A 17,769-nucleotide genomic window follows, 5' to 3' on the forward strand; every position below is an offset into this window, starting at 1 on the left:
ACAAAAGAGAGTATCATTTTACAACATGCATTGTTAAGTTATAAAATTTCCTGCCACGGGATGTGAGTGACACCAATCTAGGTGCCTTTAAAAAAAGGGATAGGTTCATGAAGGATAGGTCTATCCATGATGCTCAGATCTTCTTGGACAAATAGCAGATAGCAAGGCAGGCCCTCTGTGATTCCTTTGTCAGGCACACAATGCCCAAGAGGATGCAGTTATCTCATAACAATATCGGAGAACAGAGAGTATCTATTGAATATGAAGAAGTGCAAATCCTCTCCCAGTTTAAATTCTGGGAAGAATTGTCATAATACATTTCATAACCAGAAGTTAATTAAGAGGCTTTGATTTCCTTCAACTGCCATATCAGATTGCACATAAACATATTTCAGTCTATCCTTAAATTGAGCCTGGAACACAACTGGCTTGTAATCTGTAAGTGTGAATTAAACAGACTGTTTTCTTATAGCAGGAATAGCCAACATAATGCTCTCCAGATCTTGAGGAGAGCTACAACTCCCAACATCCCTGACCGCTGGCTATGCTGGCTGAGTTGATGGGGGTTGTTGCTGGATCCCCACTTCTGCAGCATACCATATTGGCTACCCCATATTGTTTTCACCACTTTGCTCTTGCAGCCAAAATTTAGGAAGGTTACCAGGCTGCAGAGATCATATTTTACTCACAAATATTAAAAGTGCACAACTGGACTGCTCAACAAGGTGGTCATTTGAAAGCTGATGATGATGCTCCTGAGCCTTAGGATGCAGTTTCACATTCCCCCCCCCCAATGTCTGGGTCAAGCCTTTGTGCTATCCAGCCTTTGTGCTATCAAAGCAATAGCATTAAGAGACACAGAGAACACAAAAGCCCATGTGTGCTGGTGTCCAATGTATCATTGTGTGGGTTCAAGCACATTTGTGACCCAATGGCATGATAGGCCCCTTTGCAAATTAGTTATGAAAATATTGCTTCCCATCAGACTAGAAGCAGTGATAGAAACTCAGATATAAGCTAATTACCAAATGGCACCTTAAACCTAAGTTGCGGTTGCCACAATGGTTGTCTAGGCACCATTTTTTCCCTGGTGAGATTTGTTGCTATTATTACTATTTTCCAATTCATTTCAATACTGCTTTATATTTTAAAGCAAAAAATCTCAAAGTGGTTTACAAAACAGTAAAACCAGAATAAAACAAATTCATGCTTCAAGGAAAATATTTCAGATCCTTCCCTAAGTGAAATTTTGTTTCCCCCATATTTATTTACCAACTTAATTTATATAGCTACCCCATAGCAGAAGTACTATTGGAAGACAGTGTGGTATAGTAGTTAGAGTGTCAGACTAGGACCTGGGAGATCAGGGTTCAAATTTCCACTCAGTCATGAAGCTCACTGGGTGACCTTGCACCAGTCACAACTTCTTCACCTACGTCACAGGGCCGTTGTAGGGATTAACTGAGGAGGGGATGGGCCATGTACTCCTTGGAGAAAAAGGTGGGATATATATGAAATAAATAAGCTATTCTGCTTACCTGCTTAAGAGAGCTGGAGGGGCCAGATGGGTGGAGATGTCAGTTGCCAACCTGGCATCCAAAGATCTCCACATGGTTGCAACTGAAACCATACCAGATGCAAAATGTGTCTGGTGCCCGGGGAATTTCTAACACTAGCTAGAAGTGGTGATAACCAGGGACCAAAATACACCAATAGTGCCTTGTGGTATTCTATACTTCCAGAACAGGCCATTGATGGTGGCCAGATTCTGGACTAGATAAGCTACAAACCTAACACACAGTAGACTTTTCCATAGGTTACATTCTCCACAGATAGATTCAAAAGTGCCATCCCCTCCAGCCTCCTACTCAGTTTAGAAGTTTGTGGCCTCTGTGAAGTTAGAAGCTGTCTCGAGTGGGACAACAAGAATTTGGAGTCTGTTCAGCACTTTCAACAGATAGTAAGGGCCAGTTCCAAACAGAGGTATTAATAGAACTGTGCCTCAGAGCCTGGAATGGTCACTCTCATGCCTCAGAGCTTCTAGAACAAAGAATTTCTCTCAGGGGAAGCAGCACACAGATCACGCTGACCATATTAAGCTGTTGTGAACAACAATCAGTTGCACAGGGAGAATGCACGGTGTCGTGATGGGCTATTCACAGTAGAAGCAGCGTTCCAGAGAAGAATCAGCATGTCAAAGAAATGGTGAAAAGTTTCAAAGAAACACACTGCAGCCTTCAAATGCAGCAGGACTGCAGACCTCCCAGATACCACTGATGGGGAAGCAAACAGATTGCCATCAAACCAGGAAAGAAGGAAGAAGAACCCCACCAACATGAATAAGCCCTGGTAAGTAACTAAGGACTGGGGGGGGGGCCAATGGAAAGCAATATCTGAACAGCTAGTATAAAGCAGGTTGGCTTATGCCACAGACTACTGCTTTATGCAAGAGCCTTTGCAAACAAGGATGGAGTTTGCTGAAATCTCCTCTCAGATCATTCTTTATAAATTGCTTGAGATTAAGAATGCAGTGGAAAGCAAAATGAATGTATGAACAGGTGTGTAACATATGTAGGGGAGGGCATTTCCCCAGTGTGTGGCTCAGAGGCTAGTACTTAATTCATATCAGTGTGTATCCCAGAAAACATAAGATAATCTTTAAAGCATCCCTTCCATGGATGGGTTGAATGTGCAAACTTGTCAAGCTTATGTGAAATCTGTCCATAGAGGCTGTTTGGGGCTGAAGAGTTCTCTAGCTCGGCATGAGGAAAAGTATATTTTTTTGGGGGGGGGGGTCTTCTCACAAGAAAAAAGGCATATTATATTTGCCTGAAAAATCACCAGGAATTAACTGGTTAAGATATTAACAGATCACCAAACTTAATCTCTGAGCCCGAATAGTCACAGCCATGTAATAGACTTTTAAGTTTCAGGACGGAGAGAGGTTTAAAAGATGACTTTTGGAGGCTATATAGCGGCACTGTTTGCCCAAGGTAACAGAGAACTTGAAAGCTATTTAACGCATTACTGTAATTGTCTATTACCTCCCTCTCTGGAATGGATTGAACCCATGTATGGCAAAATAGCCTACTTGCCACATTCACTGGCAAGGGGCGTAGAGAGACCATGGCAAATGAAATCACCCCAGAAAGGTCAGCAGCTATCTCCAGCTCTGCATTTCATTGGACACACAGCAACAATGATTTTGCTGTGGTGCAATATGAAGTAGAGCAACTGGCAGTCAACTCATAGCTTACTTACTATGAAATCTCTCTCATACTTGTACATGTGCATTCACAGCTGCCCAAGTTGAGCATGAAGCGAATCAGAGCAGGGAAATTAAGGGGTTTCCCCCTTCCCACCCTCAAGTGTAACTGAAGACAGTGCAAAAATGTGGTAATTGCATCCCTTAATCCCCACTGATTGAAAATATTAACAACTCCAATATGTGTCATAATGTTTGCTTGCTGTTTCTGTCCCTTCTAATGACTCCTAAGGCACAAGAAATGGGTGTACAGTGGTACCTTGGTTTACAAACTTAATCTGTTCCAGAAGTCCATTCTTAAACCAAAACCGTTCTTAAACCGAGGCACACTTTCCCTAATGAGGCCTCCCGCTGCCGGTGCCCTTCCACCGTTCAGCTTCTGTTCTTAGACTAAAGTTCGCAAACCAGGACACTACTTCTGGTTTTGCGGAGTTTGTAAACCAAATAGTTCGTAAACAGGGCTGTTCAGAAACCGAGGTACCACTATATTTATGCCAGACAAGGTAAATGATTGATACAGTTTTGCCACATGGTCTACTTCAGTTTCAAAGAATACAAAATTACTGCCCATAGTTGTTATATTTCATTGTTTTATTTGTTGCTAGCAGGGGGTGCCCGGAGCTGCCCAGGTATTTTTAGGAACCAAAAAAGATTGTGATTTTTAAATTGATAGTGCAATTTGTGAGTTTGGATCTGTCACGCCAAAAACTGGGTGACATCAATGCAAAGTCATCTTTTGGTCTGCCAGCTTGATTCAAAATGGCACCTGGCATCCAAACACTGATGAAGACCGCCGCCCCAACTCGGAAACCCTTGTGCCATGTTCAAGAATAATCTCTCAAGAGGTGTCTGAATATACAGAGAACAAACCAGCAAACCTCTTTCCAAAAATATAGCAGATACTATTTCAGGCTCATTACAGATCTCCCAGATAGTTTATCCTGGAAATACAGCCATAAAATTCCTGATCACCATGAAAAGACAACACATGCACATTTCACACCTGAGTGGCATGTCAGTATTGTGTTACTCCTATAATGCACCCAGTTACAAAAATAACCCCTATGAAGTTATCTATTTAAGTATCTTGACAGCTTGGCAGGTTTACAATGAAAGCATTCCAAACTGCTACAATTCTGCTATTAATGGAGCCGTAAGGAAAAGAGGGTCTGGAGAAGTATGGAACTCCCTTAACAATGCAGTCAACATGTGACAATACAGACAAGTACTAATGGAAGATGTGGAAATAAGGTAGTGGTGGCCTCCCAGTTTCAAGACTTGTAAGCTGCAGGGCAAACAGCCAAGAAGGCCTAGGAAATATTTAACAGCTTTCAGATGGGTGCATCACTGAGATGCAGTGAGATGGTGCCTGCCATTCATTTAGGTTATCAGTCACAGCAGGATGGCCTGGGACAGAAGTCAAATAGGAGAGAAAATTGGACCGAGGGGAGAAACGAATGCTTTAGACTTAATGTAAAACACAGCACTGTACTTGCTTTATATGTTAAGCAAAATTGAAATCAGTACCCTCTGTGCTTCTAGTAATATAGCCACTCTTGACACACTGGTTAGAATGAGTTATAATTAAAGTTTTAAAAAGACTAAGTAAGAAGTATGGTTCATATGAGGATCAAAGTTTTAACTGGTGGTGGTATTTGCAACACAATTCTGGCTTTAGAATTATTACAGAAGCAGATGTAGGAGTTGAATATACAGAAGTAGCTGCAAGTTGAAATGAGCCTAAGAACACAAAGAGCCCTCTTGGATCAAACAAAAGGACCATCTATAGTCCAGCATCCTGCTCTTGCATTGCCACAGCCCAACTAGTGCCTTCATGGTGAAGTTTTAGATTTCTGCCTGCATTTCAAAAGGACAAAGACTTGGACGATAATAAAAGCAGCAGCAGCTCCTATACTGAAGCAGCAGACATTCACACAGCATCTAGGCTGACACCTGCTCCATAAATGTAAAGCACATGGCTTCCCCCAAATAATCCTGGGAACTGTAGTTTACTCCTCACAGAGCTACAATTCCCAGCCCACTTAAACTTCAGTCCCCAGGATTTTTGGGGGAGAAGGCACGTGCTTTAAATATGCTTTAAATCGCAGAATCAGAGACGTCCAACCTTCTACAATTCAAGAATCTTTCACCCAATATGGGGCTCAAACCCACAACCCCAAGATTAGAGTCTCATGTTCTACCAACTGGGCTATTCATGTATGATATGGGTGTGACCTCTACATCCACATAGGCCTGAATGCTGTCATTTAGACCAGACATTTTGTAGCTTTGTCATCAGATGCAGAAAACTGGCACAATTTCATTTCTGATGAAACAAAAAGCAAACCAAAGTTGCACTGACCGACTTGGCAAAGGTCCCAACTACATTAACTAGAGTGGGACAGACATTTTAAATGCACAGTGACCACAGCCTAAGGACTATTGTCTCTTTAGTTTATGTAAATGCATCCATCTGCAGCGGAGCTGCTGCTGCTGCTGCTGAATACCAGGCTAAGCAACTGAAGAAAAAAAAGGGAGAACCCTGGAAGGAAATCAAAACTAACACACATCTACTCAAAACACTAAGCTGAGAGCACCCTCTGGTGTACACATAAAACCTGAACAGCTAAAATAGACTAAGGAATGACCTCAAGTGGATGTAAAAAGCCACCCTTGCTTGGGCTTACAGTGTTAAGTTACCATCACACACTAAGAACACCCATTGCAGAGCATGTCATATACAAAATATTTCAGCCAAAAACTCAAAACACATCAAACAGAGGTACTGAATAAAACAGCATTAAATACTCAAAAGATGAAGAGTGGAGAAGAAGCTGAAGAAAATAAATGTGTGCTAACCACACATGTGTGCTAAGAGGCAATTCTGACCTCCCAGATTTAATCCTACTGCTTCAGGCATTGTAAGCCTGAATTTTCTTTTAAACTGAGTGTATTGCAACATGCCTAAACAAACTCAACAGGTTGCAAAATACACACAAATGGCAGCTTGTGCAAGCCAACCACTTCCAAAGTACAGTGCTCCCTGGTTATGAACTTAATTCATTCTGGAGGTCAGTTCTTAACCTGAGGTACCACTTTAGCTAATGGGACCTCCCGCTGCCGCTGCACGATTTCTGTTCTCATTCTGGGGCAAAGTTCTTAACCCGAGGTACTACTTCCGGGTTAGCGGAGTCTGTAACCCGAAGTGTTTGTAACCCGAGGTTCCACTGTACCAGCTTCTACACAAATAGGGTAACCTTTGAGGACCCAGAGATTCACACCCATTCAATGTACCTGGAACATAGCATACTGAATTGTATTCTGCTTCTTTAAAATGTAGGCATAGGTAACTCTTAAGACTGAAGTGTAAAGTGAACCTTAATCAAAACTATCATCATTAATCAAAAGACAACTGAAGGCAGCCCTGTTTGGGAAAGTTTTTAATGTTTAATGCTGCATTGCTTTTGGCACTTGATTGGGAGCCGCCCAGAGTGGCTGGGGAAGCTCAGCCAGATGGGCTGCGAATAAATAAATAAATAAATAAATAAATAAATAAATAAAATAATATCATATTCATATTCCAAAATGACAATGCTTCAATAAGCTCTTGATCTCACTCAGGGAAAGCCAGGCTCATTACTTTTAAAACCTCTTGCACAAACACCTAAGAGGAGGGCACTCCTGCTCAAATATCTAACAGCTGCTGTTTTCAGGCTCAGAAAACAAAACCATACTAAAATGGTTGAGGCAGAGCCACGGAAGCCTCCAGGTGGTACTTCCAAAAGCATCCAAAAGTTTTGATTAACGGTCACTTAACACTTCAGTCTTAAGCGTTCCCTATGCCTACATTTTAGGGACGCAGGTGGCGCTGTGGGTAAAACCTCAGCACCTAGGACTTGCCGATCGCATGGTCGGTGATTCGAATCCCCACGGCGGGGTGAGCTCCTGTCTTTCGGTCCCAGCTCCTGCCCACCTAGCAGTTCGAAAGCACCCTTAAGTGCAAGTAGATAAATAGGTACCGCTTTATAGCGGGAAGGTAAACGGCGTTTCCGTGTGCTGCGCTGGTGCAGGGTCGCCAGAGCAGCTTCATCACGCTGGCCACGTGACCCGGAAGTGTCTCCGGACAGCCCTGGCCTCTTAAGCGAGATGGGCGCGCAACCCCAGAGTCGGACACGACTGGCCCATACGGGCAGGAGTACCTTTACCTTTACCTTTTATGCCTACATTTTAAAGAAGCAGAATACACTTGCCCTGCCACTTCTGCCAGCAGCACTGATTTGGGGCAGGATCGCATCCATTTTAGTGAGTTCTCACCCAAAATTGGCACAATCTTGCCTGAAATCATTGCTGCCCAGCAGGGCTCATGACAGTGGCAGAGTGGGCAGGGCTGGTGGCAGCAGCAGTAGGTATGGTGGGGAGGGAGCTCTGCCCCAATAAACAGAGTTCAAACTGTTAGCTTGAAGTGGCGTGTAAGTCTCCCAGCCTTCCTGCATTACAGGGGTGAGGAACCTTTGGCCCTCCAGATGTTGATAAACCACAACTCCCATCACCCATGGCAATTGACAATGCTTGCTGGGGCTGATGGGAGTTGTTGTTCACCAACATCTGGAGGGCCGAAAGTTCCCCACTCCTGCTGTCTGCTAAACACTGAACAAGCACAACCCATCTCTGCCCTGATCTGTGCAGGATCAAATACTACCTCCAACCAGTGTGGTACATTAAAAGTTTGATCTTTACACTAGTCATTATCAAACCATATGTTGCATCGCAGATGAAAGAACAACTAATGAAATCAATTAAGTCATTCAAAGCTCTCATGAGCCTCTGACCACTTTTTCAGAGGGCAGTTCTGTGCTGACTGGACCAGAAGTGATCTAATTATGTCATCATACCCGATACACGGATGTATGTTAGAATTACCTGCCTTCAAAGGAGGTCAGTTGTGGCAACTCTGTACAAGTCACTATTCTGGGCTGACCCCATTTCTATCCAATCTTTTCAGATGCAGGAGTTACGTTTTCCACCCATTTCAGTTCAGAAAAAGAGTGTGCCTCGACTCTCAGAAATCTGAGGAAAAGCTAACCTACCCACTGAAATGCAGAATTAATATGCCATTATTGCTGCCAACACTATCCTAAGAATCTGCAGGTTGCTGCAAGATGTAGGATTGTTATCTTTCAAATGCAAACGAAGTATGCTCCTAACTTCACCAACCCACTCAGAGAACTTATCCTTCCACCTCCAAGGAAGGAAAAGTTGCACAGGTTACCTGTAGAAACTCCTCTCCCAAGTTTTCAAAGCTGGTCAGACATATCCAAAAGATGGGTTGTCCTTGGTAAAGAACATAGAATCATAGAGTTGGAAGGTACCATCTTGAAAGGAAGGAAGATAGGTAGCTAATGGATCAGAAACAGCAATCCAGTGGGATGGGCAGGAGTTACACACCATGATCTGCTTACGCATTTCTGGTGAACTACTTAAAGCTTTCTGATTGCTGGAAATCTTGTAAAGAATGTTGTACTAAGTCCAGCAAGGGACTTAAGCCAGAGTACATACCCAGCATCGCTGAGCACAGATTAGTTATATGCTGTAATTGTTAACATAGGAATTCTAGATCATTGAGAAGCAGGTCTATTTGTATTCTAGTCACAGCCTAACTTAAAACATCCTGTATCAGGGATTTGGAACCTGTGACTTTCTAGATGCTGTAGGACTATAACTGATTATTCCTGGCCATTGACCAAGTTGCCTGCAACTGAAGGAAGTTAGAGCCAACATCTGGAGGGTAGCAGCTTCCCCATCCTGACCTATGCAGTGTACATGATGTGTGTAGCTCCAGTTAGCTGAGACACTTAATCCCCACTCATCAGCCTAATAATCCAGCTCTGTTTACCTGCAAATCTCATAATGTCCCACCCAACCTGTGCTAATCAAAAAGCAAGAGCTAGGCCCTTGGCTGGACCTTGTGTATGGGGATCCCCAGCTGCCTCCAATGCAAACAGCTCTTGGTCTTCTTTACCTTAATATTGTAGGCGGAATTTATTTTGCATGTGCAACAAAGATCCTTTATCAAGATTCCAGCCTCTGAATTGACAGCTTTTAAAAAGTTTTGCATAAATATTAAGGAGCTGTAACTGAAGACTAAGCAGTGGTAGTTAAGATGGCTTAGAAAAAATGCAAGCGGTTGTTAATTGGACAATGTATTTAATACCAGGCATACACAAGTACACTGCCTAGACCCAAAGTCTAAGGAGACAAGCATACAGCTTCCTACATATTCCAGCCTGAAACAGACCTTGAATCCTCTCCCCATCCCACTTTCTTAAAAGATAACAAACGGGTGTCATGTACAACATACATAATATCTTATTCAATGCGGTGTGTAACACCCTAGGCAAGCCTTCCCTTTCGATAAAGCAGGTTGAATCAGATTTATATTTTAATTATGAAAGGCTCAACTTGATACTGACAGCAGGAATAGAATCATAATGTAGAGACAAATGCTTGAACTTATCTCCCCTGCATGATGTAACTAGATCTGTTCATGCTGTTAACTAGAGACAGGAGGGCTGAGCCCATTTGTCTATTTAGAAAAAAAAAACATATCCCAAGTTTGTCCTGGGGAGGGGTGTTCCTCTATTCCACATCAATATATTAGAATGAGATTAAACATTCTCCTGCTCACTTCCCAGACAAGACCATTCACCATACAGTATATCTGATAAACTGCTGAGCTGGTTGGGCAGGCAGTACATATAGCCAATCTTAGTAAGTGCTGCACTGCTAGGCATATATCCATTTACAGAACAGGTGCAAAGGCTTCTCTGACCTCATGGCGAAGAGACAGACTTAGCTGCTCAGGTCATTCTCCAGATTGCAGCAGAACATTTGCTCTCTTGCCTTACAAGCTTCAGTTACTTTCAAGTTACAAATGCTTAGAACGGTTAAAAAAGAAATCATGTAAGTCTCTACATCATGTTTGGATTTTTTAAAAAAATCTGAAAGCACTGTCTCCTAGGCAGGAACTCAGACATGTTATCATGGTCTCAGAACAATATAAACACAAAACGACAAATGCTCCACTTCAAACTTATTCTGCAGACAAGACTTTAATTCTCTTCAAATCTTCTACCTTCTGGGAAGCCTTTCTATACAGATATGTCTGCCAAGGGACCCCTTACGTATTGGCCATGGAACTCCAATATGCTACAAAGGACTCTGAGGTGTGTTCTAGGGTTCTGCTTGGCATACACTTGGTTCATTTGGTCACTAAGCTGGTTGGATGTTGCCATTACCACAAAACAAGCACAACCTACGAACACAGTATTATTTCATGTTTACATGATGTATGGGAAGAATAGTTGTGGTTGGTTAACTTTATATCAGGTAATCTCGTCTATGGATCTTTTCACTGATAACCTCATAAGAGTCCAAGGAAACTCAGAATTTCCCAGAATGCAATTTGAAAACCACTAGGACACAGTTACCAGATTGCTAGCAGTAAAAACAATGAAGTACATGGGCCTAAATGTCTTCCAGGTCACGTCAGATTAACAAGGGACCCTCATACCAAGTCGAAAGCCCTGCTGACAATTCCCCTCCTCTACCTCCATGAACTGGCTCAACTCCACTCGTAACTCCATTAGCTAATGCTGTACAAAATTAAAGTACATAGACAACTGATCTGATGTATCTCTGAATAACAGAAAACTGTAATCAAAGCCAGTTTTTTTCTACCCAGCTCCAGGCTGGACATTTCATGCCCAAGGAGGGCTTACATTGTTGAACAGTGAAGATACACAAAGTGATTATTATATGTTTATATGCTGGACAGTTAGTTGGCCTCCTAACAGAACCTGCAGAACTTTTCAGCCATTAGTACTAAGTGCAGTAAAGAAAAAACATAACCCTGCTCTTAGTACAACTAAGTTAGTTTACTCTTTTTTCTGGTGTCTCAATACATTACACCACTGTGCAAATGCATGTAGGATCAAAGGGCAGAACTTCAATGCATCCCACACACAGTGCCTGAAGCATGAATTGCAGGTGTTTCTGATAAGGATGTTGGGAAACAGACAACTACAGTAATTTTCTGGCTGGAAACAGACCTATGGTCTCACTTGCTCAACAGCCAATCTCCAAGAAGAGACAACAATCAGCACCATGGAAGATACCTCAAATTCATGCATCAAGCATAGTTTAAAATTTGTCTCAGAAAGTCCTATTTCTAACTACCAGGTGCCAGTTCTGTTTGAACAGCTTTCTGAATATTCCAATTTATCTTACAAAATTAGAGACTTATTGATTAAAGGGCTCGTTCACACTTCCACTTGTCCTGTGCTTAGAAAGCATAGGTTCGAGCAGTTTTCCTCTTGACCAGTACTTTCTAGGCACAGGTCTGAGCATCTCTGCCCTTCCCATGCTCCTTTCCCAGAGAAAATCTGCTCTTTAGCTCTAAAATGGAGCAAACACCAATCCAGAAAAAACTGAATTACTGTTTGCTCCAGTTGAGAACTAAAGAGTGGTTTTCCCTGGGGGAAAGCAGTGGGACAAGAGGAAGTGTGGGTAAGTCCTAACATATAAAAGCAGCAAGTTATTCAGGCACCTTGCAGGTGCACATACTTCCCACTTTCAGGATGAAACATAAAAGCCCTTGAGCAATCCTGAACTGAGATGTTCAATGGACTACAGTAACTCATAAACTGCACCATACACATTCCACTCTCTAGAGGATTATTAGAAATCACACAGTGGCAGTACAAAGAAGCCAGACTTATTGGTAAATCCCACATAGACACCTGTCTAAAAAGAAAAAAAAAGCCAGCCAGGAGGATCCACATTCATACTGATGGATAGAAAAGTGCTTTGCACATTCACTCACTTAGCAAACCAAGTTACACTGTTCACATTTTCAAGAGACTTTATTAAGTTTCAGTTATTATACAGTAGTCCATGCTTGCATCAGTACACCAGACCCATTTAAATAAAATCTTGTGAAGGTGAAGAAGTTTTGCAACCCATAATACTGCTAGACAAGCCAGAACATTATCACATCAAGGCAGACTTGCACAATGAGAATAAGATGGGGTTGAACCAGGTTCTCTTGAGCAATCAAAAATACATTGTGTGCCAAAGAACAGCATAATAAAGTAGCAGTATCATGTGAAACAAGCATCTTTATCTGAAATGATCTAAACAAAATTTATACATCACTATACTAAGAGGCATATGTTGCAATTTCAAGAATGGGGGAAGATTTCTAATGATGGTTATTGCATTTTAAACATCCTTCCTCTCCGACCACTCATTGAGCTTCTTCCTGGAACATCTCGGAGCTGAGGATTTTTTATTATTATGGTAAGAGCATATGTGCAGAAAACCTGAGATGGTAAGAGTATATGTGCAGAAAACCACCACTTATCTAAAATTCAAATGGCAGTATGGTTATCGAAACACATCTCACCAAAGAGAAACAATGGCTTGGAATATCTCTGAACAGCAGCACTTAGCCACTTCATATTTAAGAACAAGAAAAATGAGACAGGAAGTCATTATGTCAAGTGTGAAAGCATTAAGTACTGCAACAGAGCACGCTATGCAAGGAAACACCCACGAAAAAGCCCATCTAAATAATAAATAATAATGGCAGTACTTTATATATTTTAACTGGAGCAACTGAGGCTGGCGTCCTATGCCAACTTGCAGGTATCACAGAACTCCCCCTTAGGCACGGCAGCAGTTTGAGAGGCTTAAGGCTGCACGCCCTGCATAGAAATGGTGCAAAGTACGTGCCACCAAAGGACTGCCCTACCCTGGAGCCGATTCAATGAGAAAGCTTATCCCCTTCCTGCTCTCCTATAGCCAACGCGCGCCCATCCTACTGTGGACCCATTCGCTGTACGCACACGCGTGCCTTCACTCGCGCGCCCCTGGGCACAAATCCCCGCGCATGCGCCCCCCGCGAGCCACAGTCCCACGCGTGCGTCGTACCCACCAACCTCCCCTCAGGTCAGAGCGCAAGGGGCAGAATTTCCCACGGGGCAAGAGGGCGGCCACCGGAGTGCCACCGCTTCCCCCTCCCGGCCGCTCTCCCCGGCCTCCGCTCGCCCCCCTCACCTCATAGTACTTCATGGCTCCGCACTCGGTGCTGCCACAGCCTGGCACCCTTTCTCTTCACGTGACACCCTAACATCATTGAAAGGGGCGCGGCACGAGGATCAGGACGGCGAATCACAGGGATTCGGGCTCAAGTGCCCAACCAATCAGGGGAATAGGACGGCCCCACCCGCCTACATACCCGCCCCAAGCGTCCCTATGGAAACACGTGGCGCGTGACAGCAACCGAGCCAATCAACGGGCAGGGTGATAAGAGTGGCAGGCTACTGAAGCTGTCATAAAATTCGACGAGGGGGCGGTGGGTGAGACATGAGCCAATCACAATAGGCCATAGAAATACAATAACCCTTTTGCGACTACTGTACTGCTGTAGGTGATAGGCTGAGCCGCGGAAAGCCTTGCATAGGAGTAAGCCTTGCTGAACTCAGTGGAACTCGGAGATCATAGGATCATAGAATTGTAAAGTTGGAAGGGATCCTGAGGGTTATCAAGTCCAGTCCTTGCAATGCAAGACTCTCAACTGCATAATACATGCGAGATGGCCATCCAACCTCTGCTTAAAAAAATCCCAAGGAAGGAGAGTCCACCAGCTTCCAAGAGAGCCTGTTCCACTGTCAAACTGCTCTTCTGCCAGAAAGTTATTCCTGATGTTTTGTCTTAATTTCCTTTCTGGTTACCTGAATACCGTGGTACGTCGGGTTACAGACGCTCCAGCTTACAGACGCTTCAGGTTACATACGCTTCAGGTTACAGACTCGGCTAACCCAGAAATAGTACCTTGGGTTAAGAACTTTGCTTCAGGATGAGAACAGAAATCATGCGGTGGCGTGGCGGCAGCAGGAGGCCCCATTAGCTAAAGTGGTACCTTGGGTTAAGAACAGTTTCAGGTTAAGAATGGACCTCCGGAATGAATTAAGTTCTTAACCCGAGGTAACACTGTACATTGGTTAAGATCCTACCTCCGGAGCAGGAGAGGAAGAGGGAGAAGCAAACCAGCATTCTGGCTGTTGCTCCCTCTGGAGGAAAGCAAGTGTTCATTAGAAATACCTTTATGCAGCAGCTCCAAGCCATCCCGGTTTCTGATTCGATCCCAGAATTTCCTACTTTTCCTTAAAGGTAAAGGGACCCCTGACCATTAGGTCCAGTCATGACCGACTCTGGGGTTGCGGCGCTCATCTCACTTTATTGGCCGAGTGAACCGGCGTACAGCTTCCGGGTCATGTGGCCAGCATGACTAAGCCGCTTCTGGTGAACCAGAGCAGCACACAGAAATGCCGTTTACCTTCTCGCCAGTAGTGGTACCTATTTATCTACTTGCACTTTGACGTGCTTTCGAACTGCTAGGTTGGCAGGAGCTGGGACCGAGCAACAGGAGCTCACCCCGTCACGGGGATTTGAACCGCCGACCTTCTGATCAGCAAGTTCTAGGCTCTGTGGTTTAACCCACAGTGCCACCCACGTCCCTCACTTTTCCTTAGGCAGTCCCTATTTTCATTGGCAAAATGTTGGATGGCATGCCTTTATGGCAGACATAGGCAAACTCCGGCCCTCCAGATGTTTTGAGACTACAATTCCCATCATCCCTGGCCACTGGTCCTGTTAGCTAGGGATGATGGGAATTGTAGTTCCAAAACATCTGGAGGCCCGGAGTTTGCCTATGCCTGCTTTATGGCCTACAAATTATTGGCAGGCTAACATTATAGGCAGTATATTGCGAGAAGACCACTGGGCCGAAACTGACAATAAAAGTCTACTGGTGCAGTCTTTCTCTAATCTCTAATAATAATAGGTTCGAAACTTAATCCCACAACAGTCAGACGGAATGTAGTTTCCTCTAGTTTAATGGCATAGCAAGGCCAGAAACGAAGGGCCCTGCTACTGCCACCTAGTGGATATAACATTACTACTTAATTACAGTCCACCACAAATCCTGGTAAACCATAAAAGCTTCCACAATATTGCCAGCACTGAACCTCAAAGAGTTCTATTGCAAAGTACAATCCCTACAGCTCAAAACACAACATCCCATTCAACTTGCAGAGAAGAAATTCCTTCTCATCCCTGTACCACAGGCCGCGACATAATAACACATGATCAGCAGTCTCCTCCACTGCACATACTTCACAGGAATCAAGGTTGGTCTTCTCAATGTTAAACAAATTACTCTGAAGAATGCAGTGCCCTGTCAAACCATAAACAGACTAATCTGTCTCATATGTTTGCTGACTAAAGATCCAGAGGAAAAAAGTAAACCCTCCTACCAGCCTCATCTTTTTCAATGTCTTCAAGCATTATGCTCCTGCTTAACCCAACACTTCTAGGAAAGACAAAGGTAATACATTGTCCATTTATACGTGTCCCAAAGCATATTTGTCAGTCTGAACCTCAGTCTCATTATATATAATTCCCATGTGGACTGAAACCCAATAAAAACCAGACCCAGAGACCTTTTCATTGTCGTTAAAAATCATGGACAGCACAGCACATTTAACCTCCGTACAAACAAACCAAAATAAATGCTCATTAAATAGCCAACTTCATCTAATTCCCCTGCAAAGAAACCAGAATGAATGCTCAATAAACAGGTCATCTGGAAGAGCCCTCTGTTTTCACAATGCAGGATGCAGTTATCTAGTACAGTTTCATCATAAATACAACATGGTCGATAGTGGCAAGGAAGACAAATATGGGAAGGAAGCCTAATAGTCTCATAAAGTTGCTGAGACAAGCCAACAGAAGTACAACACAAGAGAAGAAGGAAATTATTACAGATCTCAAGTCTCTGTGTGGTTGAGGAAGAGCCTCCCATTTATTTTAGCTCCTTTGCTTAATCCTCTTTCCTTAGCAAATGCCCTTCATATGTACTGTGCATACTGCAAGGCTATTTCAAGCACAGGTTCTATTAATATAGCCTCTGGAAAACAGTGCAAGCAAATGAATAATTGGAGGAAATAACTTAAAAGGCCAACACTGTCTGAGGCTTCACTTTTCTATTTGTAATCTCCCCTGCCCTGAAAAAGTCATTATTTCTAGGACAGCATTTCAAATTAAAAGCAGTGGGTTTTTTTCTGGGGGGATGCAGGGGTACACATACCCTAAACATTTTGTGAATCTTTGTACTTTTGTCCATATATTGTGTTTATTTTTCCCAATTTGAACTATAAAATGATGATTTTCTTGAGTCAAAATGCGAGTACCCCTAAACATTTTTTTTAGGGGTAAAAGCACTGATTAAAAGAATCTCCTTCAGATTAATAATTCAGCTAACGTGTAGCAAACAGAGATGCTTATGCCTAGATTTCCAGCCTTGGGAGGGGATATGAAGAGCTATAGATCCTCAAATGGCTTTAAAAGGCTGGATTCATCCCCCGTATATCCCCCTGACACTTTAAAATCACTATATTCCTCAGACAGTGGAAACTTTACCTCACCCAGGCAGACAAATTCTGGAAGAAATGGTTGCAGTCCTAGATAGCCAGAGGATAGCAGTGAAGAAGTATACACATAGCTGCAAATGTTGCCTCTTGCTGTTCCGGCTTTTGAGATTCAGAATTTTTTTTCCTTTCTTGTTTTCCTCCTCCAAAAACTAGGTGCGTCTTGTGGTCTGGTGAGTCTTATAGAGCGAAAAATACGGTAGTTGAACAGGCAAGCCGGATTTAAAACAAGAGAGTCCCTTTTGCCCCTTTCACCAAGTGACTAGCTGTCGCAAAGACTCCTGCGCTTGTTCTTCTCCCCTGCCCACCTGCATTATGGCTCTCTGTGACCGTGGCCTTGTCTGTGTTCAAGTAGACTCCTAAGGCTTTTTGAGCTTTGAGGGCAAAAGTCAACTGAAGTGGGCAAAAGTGGTGATCTTGCTCTATAAATTAGTGAGAATTATACCTCAGAAGATGTAGGCATGCAGAAGGTCCCGGGGTGGAATTCAATGCAGCACTAAGTGGGGTAAGCATGTATGGAACAACATCTGCTTATATGATGAGATTTCCCCCCTGCACCCCAAAAACCTTTATTTGGGAACAAATTTGTGGGATTTGGGTGGAGGAGAGGAGAGAAAAGTCCTGTTGCACAGGTAGGTATCATTCCATGCACACAACAACTTAGCTGACTCCTGCCCCAGGTTTTTTCCAAGCCATTCCCAGTTAAAATGTTGTGTGATGGAACAGCGTCATTTTCACACCATATATTTAAAGCACATGACTTCCCTCAAATAACCATGGGTTTTCACCTCACAAAACTAGCATCTTTAACAAACTACAGTTCGAAGGATTCTTTGCAGGAAGCCTCGTGCTTTAAATGTATGGTGTGGATGTGACATGTTGGAAACAATCTCGGCTGCAGACCTTGAACAATTGCTTCTTATTACCGTAAGTAATACAATGGTACCTCGGGTT

The 17,769-nt window shown here is 43.2% G+C and overlaps 1 protein-coding gene across 1 annotated transcript in view; it reads right to left on the minus strand.

Moving 5' to 3' along the window:
• Window positions 1–13,518, minus strand: part of TECR (trans-2,3-enoyl-CoA reductase) — a 30,195-nt gene extending 16,677 nt beyond the window's left edge. Inside the window, exon 1 of the mRNA XM_082212245.1 lies at window positions 13,382–13,518. Within this exon, the coding sequence (XP_082068371.1) occupies window positions 13,382–13,396 (15 nt within the window). The 5' untranslated portion in view covers window positions 13,397–13,518. The remainder of the gene's footprint in view (window positions 1–13,381) is intronic.
• Between the last annotated feature and the right edge of the window lie 4,251 nt (window positions 13,519–17,769).

Source organism: Podarcis vaucheri (genome assembly GCF_965113315.1).
Source record: "Podarcis vaucheri genome assembly, chromosome: 2".
Lineage (NCBI taxonomy): Eukaryota > Metazoa > Chordata > Lepidosauria > Squamata > Lacertidae > Podarcis > Podarcis vaucheri.